Source organism: Vigna unguiculata, chromosome 6, assembly GCF_004118075.2.
Source record: "Vigna unguiculata cultivar IT97K-499-35 chromosome 6, ASM411807v1, whole genome shotgun sequence".
Classification (NCBI taxonomy): domain Eukaryota; kingdom Viridiplantae; phylum Streptophyta; class Magnoliopsida; order Fabales; family Fabaceae; genus Vigna; species Vigna unguiculata.
Window position 1 is genome coordinate 5,398,241 of NC_040284.1, and position 16,793 is coordinate 5,415,033.

The 16,793-nt window shown below is 35.0% G+C and overlaps 1 protein-coding gene across 4 annotated transcripts in view; it reads left to right on the plus strand.

The window, feature by feature from the left end:
- LOC114188020 (probable apyrase 6) overlaps positions 1-14,231 on the plus strand; it is a 32,353-nt gene extending 18,122 nt beyond the window's left edge. For 2 of the 4 annotated variants that reach the window (XM_028076497.1, XM_028076498.1), the window contains 5 exons: positions 2,993-3,157; positions 3,282-3,446; positions 4,790-4,881; positions 7,375-7,571; positions 13,487-14,231. In XM_028076497.1, coding sequence (XP_027932298.1) covers positions 2,993-3,157; positions 3,282-3,446; positions 4,790-4,881; positions 7,375-7,571; positions 13,487-13,757 — 890 coding nt within the window. In that variant the 3' untranslated portion in view covers positions 13,758-14,231. The remainder of the gene's footprint in view (positions 1-2,992; positions 3,158-3,281; positions 3,447-4,789; positions 4,882-7,374; positions 7,572-13,486) is intronic. The other 2 variants (XM_028076500.1, XM_028076501.1) reach the window with 2 other exon arrangements.
- Positions 14,232-16,793: the final 2,562 nt, after the last annotated feature.

Below are 16,793 nucleotides of genomic sequence, written 5' to 3' on the forward strand. Positions count from 1 at the left end.
TTCCTCCTCTCTCAATCATAAAGTCCCTGTCTCCATCTTGTTTCCAGATAACCCTCTTTTTCACATTCCTCCTGGGTTTTTGGTTGTGTATGTTTTGTTCACGATCTGTCTCCAGGTCTAGATAAGCTTTCTGCTCGTGCTCTCAAATGTGTCTTCTTGGGCTATTCTCGTCTTCAAAAAGGGTATCGGTGTTACTCTCCTGAAACCAAGAAATACTACATGTCTGCCAATGTCACATTCTTTGAACAAACCCCTTATTTCTCTTCCTCTGTTCAAGACACTCATGTCATACAACAAGTCCTCCCTCTTCCTGTGGTTGAGTCCCCTATCTCAGATGTCTCTGTCAACCCAAGTCCTACTCCACCTACTCCCGAGCCCCTATCCCCACCTACTGATACCTTCCCGAGTCTCGACCTCCCACACAGGACTCTGACGGATAGCCCAATTATCCAAGAATTTGGTGACTCCTCGACTTCAGATCCTTCTCCTTCGTCTCTTGCTCCCACGCCTCCTGATGAAGGTAATTCTGGTTGGCCCATTGCTCTCCGAAAAGGTATTCGTTCCACTCGGAACCCCCATCCTATTTATAATTTTCTTAGTTATCACAGATTGTCGCCTTTCTATTGTTCTTTTTTATCTTCAGTGTCTTCTGTTCCTATTCCCAAAAATGTGAAGGAAGCCCTTGATCATCCTGGATGGCGACAAGCCATGATTGCAGAAATGCAAGCTCTTGAACACAACCACACTTGGGAGCTCATGCCCCTCCCACCGGGCAAGAAGGCAGTTGGTTGTCGATGGGTATATGCAGTTAAGGTTGGCTCTGACGGTCAGGTTGATAGGCTCAAAGCCCGATTAGTTGCCAAAGGGTACACTCAGATTTATGGCCTTGACTATTGTGACACTTTCTCTCCTGTGGCGAAAATGACTGCTATTCGACTCTTCTTTGCAATGGCCGCCATTCGTCATTGGCCACTTCATCAATTGGATATCAAGAATGCTTTCCTTCATGGTGATCTTGAGGAGGAAGTCTACATGGAGCAACCCCCTGGATTTGTTGCTCAGGGGGAGTCTGGTATGGTGTGCAAATTGCATCGCTCTTTATACGGCCTCAAACAATCACCACGTGCCTGGTTTGGAAAATTCAGCTCCATTATTCAAAGTTTTGGGTTGAGACGCAGTGAGGCAGATCACTCCGTCTTTTACTCGCATACTTCTCCTGGGAAATGTATCTACCTAATAGTATATGTTGATGATATAGTCATTACAGGAAATGATATTGTTGGCATATCTCAATTAAAGGAGCACTTGTGTAGGCATTTTCAAACCAAGGATTTGGGAAGCCTCAAATACTTCTTGGGCATTGAAGTGGCACAGTCTAAACATGGCATTGTAATCTCTCAAAGGAAGTATGCTCTTGATATCCTGCAAGAAACTGGTATGATTGATTGTAAACCAGTAGAGAGTCTTATGGACCCAAATCAAAAGTTAACAACTGAAGAAGGTGAATTATTCTCTGACCCTGAAAGATACAGGAGGCTGGTTGGAAAACTAATTTACCTCACCATTACAAGGCCAGATCTATCCTTTGCAGTTGGAGTGGTTAGTCAGTTTATGCAGTCTCCATGTGTTGGCCATTGGAATTCTATCATCCGCATTCTAAGGTACCTAAAAAAGGCTCCCGGGCAAGGGTTGTTATATGAAGATCGAGGAAGCTTTCATGTCTCTGGATATTGTGATGCGGATTGGGCAGGATCTCCTATGGACAGACGATCTACTACTGGATACTGTGTATTCCTTGGAGGTAATATTATTTCATGGAAAAGTAAGAAGCAGAGTGTAGTAGCTAGATCGACAGCTGAAGCTGAATATAGAGCCATGGCATCACTAACATGTGAACTTATATGGGTGAAGCAATTTCTTCAAGAACTTAAGTTTTGTGACATCAAGACTATGAAGATGTATTGCGATAATCAAGCTGCTCTCCACATTGCTTCAAATCCAGTGTTTCACGAGAGAACAAAACATATAGAAATAGACTGTCATTTTGTTCGTGAAAAGTTATTGGCAAAGGAAATATGTACTGAGTTTGTGGGATCGAATGACCAACTCGCAGACATGTTGACCAAGTCATTAAGAGGACCTCGAATTGAGTTTATTTGTTCCAAGCTGGGTACATACAATTTGTATGCTCCAGCTTGAGGGGGAGTGTAGGAGTAATTAATATATCTAGGCAATCATGATGTGTAGGCTAGGAGGTTGAGTGTTGGATAACCTCTAACCTAGCACCTAGCTGCAGCCTTTAGTTTTTCACCTTTTTTGTATCTCCTTCATCATATATATAAATATCAGGAATAGTAGAGGGAATTCTAATCAAGCCCTCAAACATATTTTGTCTGTTTTAATCTCAACTTCTGTTAACAAACTTTTCTCTTCGGAGTAATCTCTAACAAAAGGAAAGATATTGTTTCCTCTTTAAATTTGAGATTGGAAATAATTGTGTAGTGGGAATGGTCTGAAGTAATAGTGAATGATGTTTTGGTTCACATACTAGTGAAGAGTAATTCAATTGCTTCCATAGTATATTATCTAAACTATAATTGTTGGACTAAATTTTCCTAAACTATTTTGGGGGGTTCAAATTATTGTCAGTTGTATACGAGGATCTGAAGATGATTTTTACTCTTAATTTATTAACACTCCCTTTCTTATTTTATATTAACCTGTTTGACTTAATGTAATTTTCCATTTTCCTTATGATAATATTGATCTTTGAGTTTCGTGGTTTCTTACATAGATGATTCAATTTTCTATTCAGTTGATATGTTCGTTGCTAGCATTTATTTGTGCATATTAGACTTGGAATAAAACTATTATCAATGGATCAATATATTTTTGTACTTAGGATGTGTAAGTTCTAAAGAAAATATGCTACAAAATAATTTGTTTTATATACTTGAATAATTAAAGTTAGTTTTATATATTGTTTTTGCAGCTTCAAAATCTAGCAAAAGAAATATCACCAATGCTTGCATTCCTAGAGGGTATGAGTACCCTCAAATCTCTGATGCAAGTTATGTAAAACACCCAATCTTTCAACCAGCTGGAAATTTCACTACATGCAAATCAGAAGCTTTCTCATTGTTAAAAAGAACAGAAGGTTGCTTTTACTGTTTTAGCATAAATTTGATCATGTGTTCTCCCTCTTTCTATCATAGGACCACCCTTAGGAAATGACGTCTTGACAACTTTTACTATATGGCAGTTTACGCTATTTTTTGCAGCTTCAAAATCTAGCAAAAGAAATATCACCAATGCTTGCATTCCTAGAGGGTATGAGTACCCTCAAATCTCTAATGCAAGTTATGTAAAACACCCAATCTTTCAACCAGCTGGAAATTTCACTACATGCAAATCAGAAGCTTTCTCATTGTTAAAACGAACAGAAGGTTGCTTTTACTGTTTTAGCATAAATTGGATCATGTGTGCTCCCTCTTTCTATCATAGGACCACCCTTAGGAAATGACGTCTTGACAACTTTTACTATATGGCAGTTTACGCTATGACACTTCTGGTTAGAATCCTCCACCATTCAAAACCCTCAATTGGTAGCTCTTTCCAAATCCGCGCTCATACCAACTGAAAAGTGTTCAATAACCTCATAGGATCCTAATTTAGAGGAGCAACAACATAAAAAAGGTTGTGACAAACACCATAAAGACGTCGAGTATCATTGGTGTATAACAATTTGGCCTATTCCTAGACTTCAAAACATGTGCCGTAAACCCGAATCATGTGAGAATCAATTCTCTTCCAACGCAAAAAATCACCAGGAGCAATATCAGTCACTTCTTGAGTAAGATGATCAAGATACCCTTGACTCTCAAGCTAAAGTTTAATGTCTGATGCCCAAGTCGCATAATTTGAGCCATCTAACTTATCAATGGGCAAATTCACATTGACATAGTGCAGATGGACTGGTCAGACACTGGTGGTAGTAGAATAGATTTCAGAATTGGGAGAGACAGTGGAAGACGCCATGGAGGAACAGAGAGAAAAACCCTAAAACACCAAAGAGGTCCGATTGGATCAACAAGACTAGATCCAGAAAGAGCAGGATGAGGTGATTCCAGTGTAGGTGATCATTGCTTGAGAGGAGGGATGATGCACCGCCACGCACAACGGCGTAACGGGAGGAGGCTCAACTTTGGACAGCGCGTGAGCAAGCGTGGCTGCTCTGATGGCTACGGTTCTTGCTGTGTGGAGGTTACCTGATCGAGGCGATCAGAACTGTGTGGTCGCTGTTTGGAACTGACACTCTGATGATGGTGACATTGGTGGCGACGACTGACGGTGGCGGCGACAACTGTTGCACTGGCAAGGGTGACAAACAAATATATTAAAATAACCTGAAGCTTTAGATACCATGTTGAATATTGAGAAAAACTATATAGGGTTATTCTCTCTTGTGTCTAAAATACACATAGGGTGAATATATTTATAATAAAGAGTGATATAAGTATATATGGCAACCAAACATAAATATTGTAAATAGATGATATTGTAATAAACAATATCAACAATATCTACCAATATCAAACAATGTCTATTTTTCCTAATAAACAATAGACAATATGTTTACCTAATTAACATAAAACGCGATATATCTAACACTCCCTCTCAAGCTGGTGCATATAAGTCGTATGTACCAAGCTTGTTAAAAATATAATCAATTTTCTTTATAAATTTTTATTTTAAATATACTCACTTATAATATTTGTTCTTTGTACAGATAGATGCCTTCACCCAGCATGTAAAATCACTTCATCCTTCTCTGAGTTATTAGGCGAACAAGATTCAAAAAGCTTCTTGTATACTTCAGAGGTTTGTAAGCCGTAATGGTTCTTTGGTATTTTATGGTCAATTTTGCAGCTACTACTTGTACTAATTGTTGTTTTTTGTTGTTATTATTATTATTATTACAAACATTATTTTTTTGCTCTTATTATCCTTGATCATAATCACTCCTCAATTCGACAGGTTGAACCAACAATAGAAACCTTAACAAGGACTTTACTACAACTGTAGTATTTGATAAAAAAAGATAATCTACCAGAGTTGTTAAAGCCAATAAGAAATGTAAACTAGAGATTCCTATCCAAAAAGACACTCTCCTACCCATTATCATCTATACTACATCATGCCTACACACTAACCTTAGTAAGTGAGTAACAAAATCCATGTAAATGCTATCCTACTTTCACTAAGCAATATCTGACTGCTGAAACCTCCTAGTTTTTGATGTTCAACTTTGGCTTTGTGACATACACAAAGCACCAATTCAGCCACATTGCTTTTCACACCAGACCACCAAAAAGATTTCTTAACATTCTTGAACATTTTAGTCATTCTGGCATACATGCTAAAACAACTCTCATGTCATTTGACAAGGGTCCATTTTAGCTTGTCTTAATATGGTGTCTAGATTAAGAAAAACCAATTCCCACTAGACATAACTAGGGTTATCTAGAAGTGATGGTGCACTTCTAAGAATTTAAAAGAGTGAAGAGGATTCAATTAAGCAAAAGAACAACATAAATGAACTAGAACATGAAATGGGCATGTAATATAGTTCTTGAAGGCATGTTGAATAGAGTCAGAGATGCAATAATCTTGACACCTAGGGTTTCAAGTGAGAGAAATTGTTATTAAAACTAGAAGACAAACCAAATGCACTCAAAACAAAGAGCAAATGGTGGAAGCGAGTTTAGAAAGCTCTAGCGAAGATGGTGGTTCGAGAAGATTCTGGCCATTGGAAGGCTACATGTGAGACACACACCTAGGGCAGCATGACAGTTGGACTATGTGTGACGACATGTCGGTCATAGTTTGCATGTGAGATCATTGAGCTTGGGTCGCGCTCCTCGAGGCATACCACACCAAGACGTCAAACGACAAAAATTTGGTAACAGTTGCCAGGGGGTGACAGTGGGGACGACAAACAACAACTGATAGACAATTCTTATGACAAACAGAGATAAGACAGAGACCATCAGAGCGGGATCCACTTGTTTTGATACCAACTTGAGAAAGATACACAAAAATATTAGACTGAATTTGAGAGACTTATTTCCCCTCTCTTAGGATTCCATATTTATTATAAGTTGTGATACATCATATACAATGTATGAGAGGGAAAAGAAGAGAATTTGAAAAGATACATCTAAGAACTAGGTCTAGCACAAAATGCACAACACCTCACAATAAATCCTTTTGGAGACTATTTATTCTAACTTCAACGAACTATTGCATCAATGTTGTCGCTCCTGCCCAAGAACTCAAGTAGTGCCAAACATTCTTTGTGTTGATGGCGTATGGGCTTCTTGACGAGTATTTGTTGATTCCTATTCAAATTTTATGTTCTACTTGTGTACCTACATTGAACTCTCATTCGTCCATTTTATCATGTGTTAGGCCAATTACTCACCAACATACCTTTAGTCATCCTCACTAGTCCTAATCCCACATCAACTAGAGATGTGACCAAAGTATAATATATAAGTCAGTACAAACCTCACTTTATAAGTCAATTTTTATAAGGTTGAGTTAAATTTTTAACCCCACTTAATAAGATGGTATCAAAGTCTATTCAAGTGAGGTTTGTTGGGTTTATCGTATCATGGACTATTGGACCACCTACAAATATCCAGTCTCACGTTTGAGATGTTTTTAAGAGTATCAATGAGAAATGGTCCAATGTCTTTGTTAGAATAGTATTAAATCTGGGTAAAAAGTAGTTATATTGGAAACTATTACCTGTTATACCTGTGAGTTGTACCTAGTTCTGTACCTAGGTTTTTAGTTCAGACTTTTGATCTTTTCACTTCTCATTGTATCAAAATTCTATCACTATAAATATGAAATCATGAAAGGTAAATTCAAGCTCCCTAAAATAAGTTTTCTCCATTATTAATCATAAGTGTCTTCATAAATATTTATGTCTCTATAAAATGTATGTTTTTCTCTTACAAATATTTATTAATTTATTGAGGCCATATGATACATTGAACTTTTAAGAATTTACCATACCTCTGTATGTGTTGAATTTAACTCCATCCATGTCATATCTAGTATATAGGGTTTCATAGGTTCTAAACTACAAAAGTAGTTTGCAGAATTGATGTTTTTATATGTGCATATGGAATTTATGTCAAATATTTGAAAATTGAGTGGTGTGTAATGAGTACATCAAACTTCACTTCTTACTTTATCCTTGTTTCCTTTGGCACTAATTTTTTTTTTTTTTAATATTGAATAGGGTGAGGCTGAAACCTTCATCTCATCTCTTACTATGTTTATGCCTTGTTTAATTGCCAGATTCTTAGGATGGCTCCTAGGACTTCTTTGTTTCAATTAGAGGAAGCAGGCCGACATTACTGTGAAGATCATTGGGATGCTCTCAAAGATCAACATAATCAAATTGATTATCTTGATTTATTGCAGTATTGTTTCTCTTCTGCATATATGCTGGCTCTATTGCATGATGTTCTTGGAATTGCTATGGAAGAGAAAAGGTATTGCTACTGTAACAAAAATATATGAAACTTAGAATGAGACCTTGGATAGAGGTAGCGTGACTAGCTTAATAGCGAAAACAAAAATATCTGTTAAGATATAATTAATATCGTATATCTATCTTATTTTATGTTTCTATTGTTATTATTCTTCATATGTATTTTGGGATTGACCCATATTTTCTTTATTATAAATATACCCCTATGTGTATTTTCTACACAAGAGAGATTAATCCCAAACATAGTTTCACTATATTTAATATGGTATTTAGAGCCTAAGGGTTTCAAGGAACTTTTTTGTCGCCTCTGTCACTAAGATCCACTATCAGCGCTGTCGTTTGCCATCTGTCGCCGTCTGTCGTTGTCATCGTCGTCGGAGATCCAATTCTGAGCAGTGACCACATGGTTGTGATCGTCTCGGCTAGGCGATCATCGCGCCATCAACGGTGCCCTCATCGGAGGTGCCACGCACTCCCACATTACTGTTTCCTCTTTGTACTCTTCGGATAATTTACCCTTTGTTAAATGGCTAATAGGTCTCGTGTTTTAGCTCATAGTGTTGGGACTCATTTGTTTCCTTTTTTATCCATTGATAATGTTCTTTATGTCCGTGTGTCTCCTTTTAACTTATTATCCATTAGTTGTCTAATCCGTTCTCTTCATTGTGTTATTTCCTTTACCCAAACTTCTGTTTGTTTAGAGAATCGGAGTTCGAGACAAATGATTGGCACCGAATGTGAGTCCTATGGTCTTTATCATCTCCGCACTTCTTCCCATGTTGGCGCAATTATAAAGTCTCCAACTCTTCTTCTTCATGCTCAGTTAGGTCATCTTAATCTTGCCAAGTTACATCAGGTTGTTTTTGGCTTATCCAAGTTGTCCAAGTTGGTGTTTGAGTCGTGTCAATTAGGCAAGCATAGTCGTAGTTCTTTTCCTTGTAGTGTCGCACACGGGGCTTCGTTCCCTTTTTCCTTAGTTTACTCTGATATTTGGGGACCTAGTCGTGTTACGTCTAGTCTAGGTTTTCAATACTATTACTTTTATTAATGATTATTTATGGTGTACTTGGTTATTTTTAATGAAGAGTCGTTATGAATTATTTTACATCTTCCAATCTTTTTTTAATGAAATTCAAACTCAATTGGTGTTCCTTTTAAATTTTGTGAAGTGATAATGGTCGTGAATATCTTTTTAATTCTTTTAAATTTATGGCTTCACTTGATATTCTACATCAAACTTCTTGTGCATATACACCTAACAAAATGGGGTGGCTGAACACAAAACTAGACATCTTATTAAAACAGCTTGTACTCTTTTAATTCATGGTGAGGTTCCTCAATCTTTTTGAGGTGATGTTGTTCTTATTGCATGTTAACTTATTAATCAAATGCCTTCTTCGGTTTTGGATAATAAAATACCTCATTTCATTTTATTTCCTCTTGAACCTCTTCATCCCTTACCTCTCAAGGTTTTTGGGTCTACATGTTTTGTGCACAATTTTAGTCCTAGTTTTGATAAATTATCTCCTTGATCACAAAAAGAGTACAAGTGTTTTTATCCTTCTTTTAACCACTATTTTGTTTCTGCATATGTCACCTTCAATGAGTCTTCTTTTTCCTTTAAAAGTCCTTCTCATTCCACTGGGTCTCCATCTAATACACGCAATATTCCTAGTACTGTCAATATTCCTATGATTTGTGATCTTCCAGGTGTGCCTTGTACACCGTCAGTTTCTGCTCCACCACCACTTCAAGTTTATATTCGTTGCCATCGTCCATCGAGTGACACAACTCAAGTGCACCAAGTGAGTCTCCCCTTCCACCAAGTGATCTTCCAATTGCGGTTAAAAAAGGTATTCGTTCTACATGTAATCCTCTCCTCATTATATTGATTTAAGTTACCATAGATTGTCTTCACCTTTTATACCTGTCTTTTGTCTATTTCTTCTGTGACCATTTCAAAATTTGTTCATAATGCCTTAGCCCATCCCGGTTGGCGTTAGGCCATGCTCGATGAACTAAGTGCTCTTCATAATAGTGGCTCTTGGGATCTTGTCCCATTATCGTCTGGGAAATCTATTGTTGATTGTAGGTGAGTTTTTTGCTATCAAAGTTGGACCTGATGGTATTATTGATCACCTCAAAGCACGTCCTGTGGCCAAAGGTTACACCTAAATCTTTGGGTTGGATTATGGTGATACTTTTTCTCTCGTGACAAAGATGGTTTCTATTCGTTTATTTATTGCCATGGTGGCCCTTCAACAATGGCTTCTTCATCAATTGGATATTAAAAACGTGTTCCTCAATGGCAATTTGCAAGAAAAGATTTATATGGAGCAACTTCCTGGATTTGTTTCTTAGGGAGAGTCTTCTGGTTGGTATGTCGTCTTCGCAAATCTTAATATGGTCTAAAACAGTCTCTTAGGGTTTGGGTTGGAAAATTTAACAATGTTGTTTAACAATTTGGTATGACTCAGTGCGAGGCAGATCATTCAGTCTTTTATCTTTACTTAAGTGTTGGATGTGTCTACTTGATAGTATATGTTGATGACATCGTTCTTACAGACAGTGATAACCATGACATCTTTCAGATGAAACAACATCTTTGTGATCATTTTCAGACCAAAGATCTTGGAAATCTCAAATATTTCTTGGGAATGAAGGTGGCACAGTTCAACGAAGATGGTATTGTTATTTCTCAAAGGAAGTATACACTAGATATTTTGGAAGCAACTGAGTTGAGGAATTCCAATACTAAACTTCTACCAAATTAGAGGAAATCTATGTCAGATTCCAAACAGTATAAAAGATTAGTTGGGAAACTGAATTATTTTATAGTTACTCATCCTGACATTTCATTTGCAGTTAGTGAATTAAGCCAATTTCTTAATTCTCCATGTGAAGGTCATTGGAATACAGTCATTCGTATATTAAAGTAATTTAAAGGATCTCTTGGAAAAGGGTTGTTATATGGTTCTAATAACCACACAAGAGTTGTTTCTTATTCAGATGCTGATTGGGCAGGATCTCCTTCTGATAGAAGGTCTACATCTGGATATTGTGTCTGCATTCGTGGTAACTTGATCTCTTGGAAAAGCAAGAAACAAAATGTTGTGGCAAGATCTAGTGCAGAAGTAGAATATAGAGCCATAGCTTTAGCCACTTGTGAGCTTGTTTGGCTTAAGCAATTGCTGAAAGAGTTACAATTTGGAGATGTTAATCAAATAACACTTATATGTGACAATCAAGATGCTCTTCATATCAGTTATAAGCTTGTCTTTCATGAGAGGACTGAACACATTGAGATTGATTGTCATTTCATTCGAAAAAAGATTGTATTTAGAGACATCAAAATCGAGTTTGTTAACTCAAGTGATCAGTTAACAAATATTTTTACTAAGTCTTTATGGGAACTGAGAATTGGTTATATTTGTAACAAGCTTGGTACATACGATTTGTATGCACCAGCTTGAGGGGGAGTGTTAAGATATAATTAATATCTTATCTCTATCTTATTTTTTGTTTTTATTGTTATTATTCTTTGTATGTATTTTGGGCTTTAGCCCATATTTTCTTTATTATAAATATAGTCCCTATGTGTATTTTCTACACAAAGGAAATTAATCTCAAACCTAGTTTCACTATATTTAGTAATATGGATGATAAGATATTATATGAAAATTGGAGTTAAGAGTATGTGTTGAATTTATTTAAATTGGGTGAACTGGTCAAAACACTAGTTCAAGGCGGTTTAAGTTTGATCAAGTCAATATTTATAAAATAATAATACTAATTAAATAATACGTAAAGTAATATTAAATAAACATAAAATCACTTATAATAGGTTTAATATGCTTTTTTGGTAACAGTATTTGTAGGAATTAGTCAATATGGTCCTCAATTTTTTTTGTTCTCAAGTCGATGCAGTTCCTTCTGTTAATTTGGCATTGATGCCGTTAAGAAGGTTATGATTTGGTATATTCAGATGGACACATGATTCTTTGAAACAATAGTACAGTGGCGAATGAGAATGAGTCATCTTTGTCCCTTATATGTAGGTTACCTTCTTCCGCTCTTCTCGTACACTTCTTTTCTCTTGTCCTAGGTTTAGGCGTGTCCTTCATTTCCATTAATGTCTCGTTACCGGTCTTCATCTTCATGCAGTTGTAATGCTTGGCTACAAGACCAATGTAATTCCTCTCATGGTCGTAGGAGTAGGAGTTTCAGTGTTGCACCCATTTGTCATTGTTAGGAATGGGAAACAATTTTGGTATTATTGTCCCATAAGGTTAAAGTTATGAAATTTTGTTTTGTGAAGATTAGTTGTTGGATGTGTATACTTGATTATTTGTCTCCAAATCCAAATCTGTCTCTAGGACTACATTGCACAAATTTTGTCTCCAGACCTGGCAAACATTCAACCAACAAAAACTCTTATTTGTCCAAATCTTGCTTCTATCTTCAATCATCGCAACATAATATTTTTTCTACCTCATGAAATGACTACAGAGGCCGTGGAATATTCACCTAAGTTGAAAAGGCCACTATGTCCCGGGTCTCGCTTTGTTTGTTAGTAATATTAACGTGGTTAACAAAAGAGACCACACTCACTTCTTTAACAAAAATTGGGATTACATTGAAAAAAAAAAAAGAAGAAAATTTACAGTTTCTTGATATTTAAAGTACATATAGAAGTTCAAATCAAGTATACTGTGGAGTAGCTCAAACAAACTCATTGCAGACCAACTACCACATTACATTAGATGGTCTGGAAAAGTCAGACAGTCTAGAAACCTTAACAAGACTTTATTGAATCTATGCTCACATATATTATAATACTTAAGTTGAAGTTTCAACATTGTACATCAATATTACTAATAATAACAAGTTTATATTTAGAATAGAAAAGAAAACATATTGTTGGAAGTCTTACATTGATTAGAGATAAGATCAATTCTTAATATATAAGTAGGTGCAAACCTTACTTTATAACACGGTTTTGTGAGGTTGAGTTAAATTTAAAGTTCACTTTGTAATATGGTATTAAAGTCATGGGTTAGAGTCTATCCTAGTGACGTTTGTTGTTTGTTAGACTTATTGTTTCTCTTGTTATTGTGCCATTATCGAATCATTCATTAATATCTAGTCCCACACTCGAGATGTATGTCTCGACATGAGGAGTGTGTGTTGGAAGTCTCAGATTAACTAAAAATAAGGTCAATTCACAATATATAAGTGGATGTAAATTTCATCTTATAAACCGATTTTGTGGTGGTTGAGTTAGGATCAAAGTTCATTTTTTAACACTTATATTTTTATTTTTATCAGTGAAAATGTTAAAATGATAATGTATTAACTACTCTTCCTATGGTTTTCCTTTTGGCCGATTTTATTTACTTGAACTGTTCACCTAATGATTTATTGGTTTTCTGGTCCGACTGTACGGTCCACTTCTCCTAACGCAGGTATAAGCGTTCCTCTGGACTTTGATATGTACAAGTTTTGATCTTTCATTAGATTTTTCTCTTATTGACCAAATTTTTAATTTTAAAAGAAAAAATTAACTCATAATTTAACTAGTAGTAAGGTTTCCCTTTTTCTTTATTTAACTTTCCTTTTTCACAAAGTGCGTGCCAGTTTTATAATATATTAATTTGTAGCAGTGGATGAGATTAAAAGAAATCGTGCTGTCCCCTGTATAATGGAAAAAATATAATGATCTTTTCATGTGCAAGGATCTGTTATCATATATTGCTCTCTGCCTTGTGATTGTTGAGTATATGAAGTCAAAGCTATAATTTGAAGTCATTATTGAATTTTCTTCCACTGCTTTTCACTAATGGTCTTTTGATTGACACTCCTTAACCCTTTCATAGAAGGTAACAAAACAAGTATTGAGATGGTACTTATGTGCAGGGTTGGATTTGGGAACGAGAAGATTAACAGTCATGTAGATTGGACACTTGGATCCTTCATAATTGAAACAATGGGAGAACCTCTTGAATTGGAACATATAGATACAGGGATGATAGTAGGGAATGAATCAGTAACATATTTTTCATTATTTGCATTTCTTTTCTTAATCATACTTGCTGCATTCTTTGTTATGCAATGGAGAAAGCCACAATTGAAGACGGTATATGACCTTGAGAAGGGACACTATATTGTTACAAGAATACGTAGGTGATACTGTATCCTCTGCCTAGAATTTGTTGGGTTCAGCTTTTCTCATTTGTCAAGAGCATGCAAAATTATGTGCGTTTTATGTTCATCCAAATCTCAGAAAGTCTAAGGTCCAGAGCAACAATGAAATTTACTTCGCAGACTACAGCCCCAGCTATGACACAGAAAGGACCATTGTCTGGAATATGTGGAGCTAGCTCATTGACTTTTGCTTGTTTCATAATTGTATTTTTTTTTTTTCTTGTTTTTGTCTTCCAGATGTGGGAGAGGGAAGGTGGAAGAGATGCCTTAAAGTCTGGAACTTTATATTTAGTAATCAACGGGGATGTGCGGCTAGATGGATGGTTACGATCAGATTATAAAAATTAGATAGGTCTTACATTTTATCGAGTATATATTCTAATGTTAATTGCTTGTTATGAACAATTTTGTCAAATTAATCTTTTCTTTAATCATAATTTGTCCTTTAGATGCTTTAGATACTACCATTGTAAATGTGTACCTGGAAAGCTTTTTTTATTTTTCTTTGATAAAATACTAGTAATACTCCACACAAATGCCTAGAAGTAGGTGGCTGAATTGTATGGAGATTTTGAGGAATATCTAAAATCTATTGAGAAGTAAACAAATGTGTTGATTACTATTTTAGGATGAATAATCATGTTAGTTTTTGGTGCGATGAAATTCCACCGTCTATATCCTATGAATTTTTTATGACAAATATATTTGCCCTCCGCTTAGAGTTTCATTATGGGTTTGGTGTAGTTTCTCACTTTTTTTTCTTTCTTGTATCTGGTATTTTAGGTCTGTCTAAAGTGGTAACATAATTACATGTGCATTCAATATAGTGATGGTTTGATAAAACAAACTAAAATACAACTGACTAAAATAACTCGATTTAACTCATTGAATCATCTTGAGAGTGTTGAACATGGTTAAACACAAACATAAAACTGATTAATAACTCGGGAGTTGTCGTACTTCGTTTTCATTCTATCCACATTTGCTCTTATGTCTCCCTTCTCAAAAATTCTTTCTCTATGCTTCTAACAAATTTGAAGAGATAATGGGATTTGATGTGATGATATTTCTTGGTTTTATGTTTTTGTTCTAATTCATCAAATATTCTTCTCTTATTTTCATAAACATTTCAAATTTAATTATTTCAAACAAATAATATTCCCTAAAAGATATTATATTATATTGAAATATAAGGAACTTGAATTAAATTAAGAGACATGTTGTTTAGTGTAATTTAAAATGAATAATAGTAAAAGAAAATTTTAAACATCTCCGACATAAAGTTTTCCATATATACTTTCACAAGGCTTAGATAATCAACGTTTAAATTATGCACTGCAAATAGCAATCTAAGAACTGAAATTACAAATTAAAAACTGAATAATATGCATAACATTTATGCATGTATAAAGAGTTAGAAGTAATCCAATTCGACTTACATAAGTTAGTTCACCGGGTTGAGTTAAAAATAAGTCAGTTCAACTTACTTTGCTTTTTGGTGAATTAGAAATTTTATAATTTGGTCCGATCTACCATGAGTTGGCTGATTAGTGGATTGACTCAGTTAAGGATATTTTGCTCTTCTAATTTATTCTATATATTTATTGTAGTACAATCAAAGTGAATAACCAAATCTTATTTATTTTATAGCAATGCAATAAAAGTCTTCACCAATTCACCAAATTATAAAGACAATAGTTGAAATAATTTTAAATCAAATTGCACTAATTTTGAATTGAATTGCACTATTTTTGAATCATTGTATTGATTTTGAATCAACTGCACTATTTTTGAATCAAATTGCACTAATTTTGAATTGAATTGCACTGTTTTATAATTTGAAAGTGCTTAGGAAATAATATTTGAAATATGCATCATACTTCAATACACTAAAATAAAAAATATTAATACATCATAATACATAGGTTCTCCCGTAGGTTTTCCCATAAACAACATCAAAATACTAAATACTAAATACTAATATATCTTCTATCATCTAAGTTAATAGCATTTGAAGGTCCCATTTCATCATTTTTGAAAACTTAAAATAAACTTAAAAAATCAACTAAAAAGTATATAAAGTTTTCATATAAACTTTAATTTTTTTAGTATTTTATTTTCTAAAAAATTTAATTATAATATTTTCTATAATCGATACCAATATAAAAAAGACAATAACATATCACCACTGTATATTTTTTATAATAAAAAATGTTTGATTTTAAATTGAAAATGATGGGTATATCGTGGAAGATCACAAATCTTGAATTCTTATATCAGTGATACTTCTTTTTTATCATATGATAAACACATTATCGATAAAACATTGGTTCAATCTACTTAAAGATTAATATCACTTTTAAATCAAAACTTTAATAGGTTTATTGGTTTTCTTTTTACATATTGTTCAGGTATCTCGTTTATATTTATTGTACTATACCTAGGCATACTAGGATAACTACACAGCCAAAATTGCCTAGGTATAGCCCTACAAATAGAAATAGTACATGAGTAACCGGTTAAACAGGATCACATAGCGGCCCAAGCCGCCTACTGTAAAGGATAATACATGATAAAGAGTTGCTAACTCCAAACTTAGGATATTACAAACAAGGTCTCTAGTATCGACACGCTAACACAGGACTTGGGCTTGGTCTAGGCCCATCTAGAATCTAAATGTTGGTCCAACACAATTAAGGGGGCCCGACCCATAAGGATGACAAACATAATTAATGACTCTATAAATACGCGTGGACCCCAACAATTAAGAGGTACGCTTTCATTAATTTTCTAAACTTGAGATTTGACTTTGGAGAGTTTTTTTGCTGACTTAATCGACAAAGTCCTTTCTGCAGGTAACCCCCTAAGGGTTCAGACCGTCCACGCTAGAAGATAACATGCCCAAGTTGAGAAGGAGCCAGCTCGAGAGGCCAAAGGTTGAGGTAAAGCATTGTTTGTGTTCCCCAATATCTCTTATGTGTTTCCGGAGGAACATTTATTATAGAACTTAAATTTATAC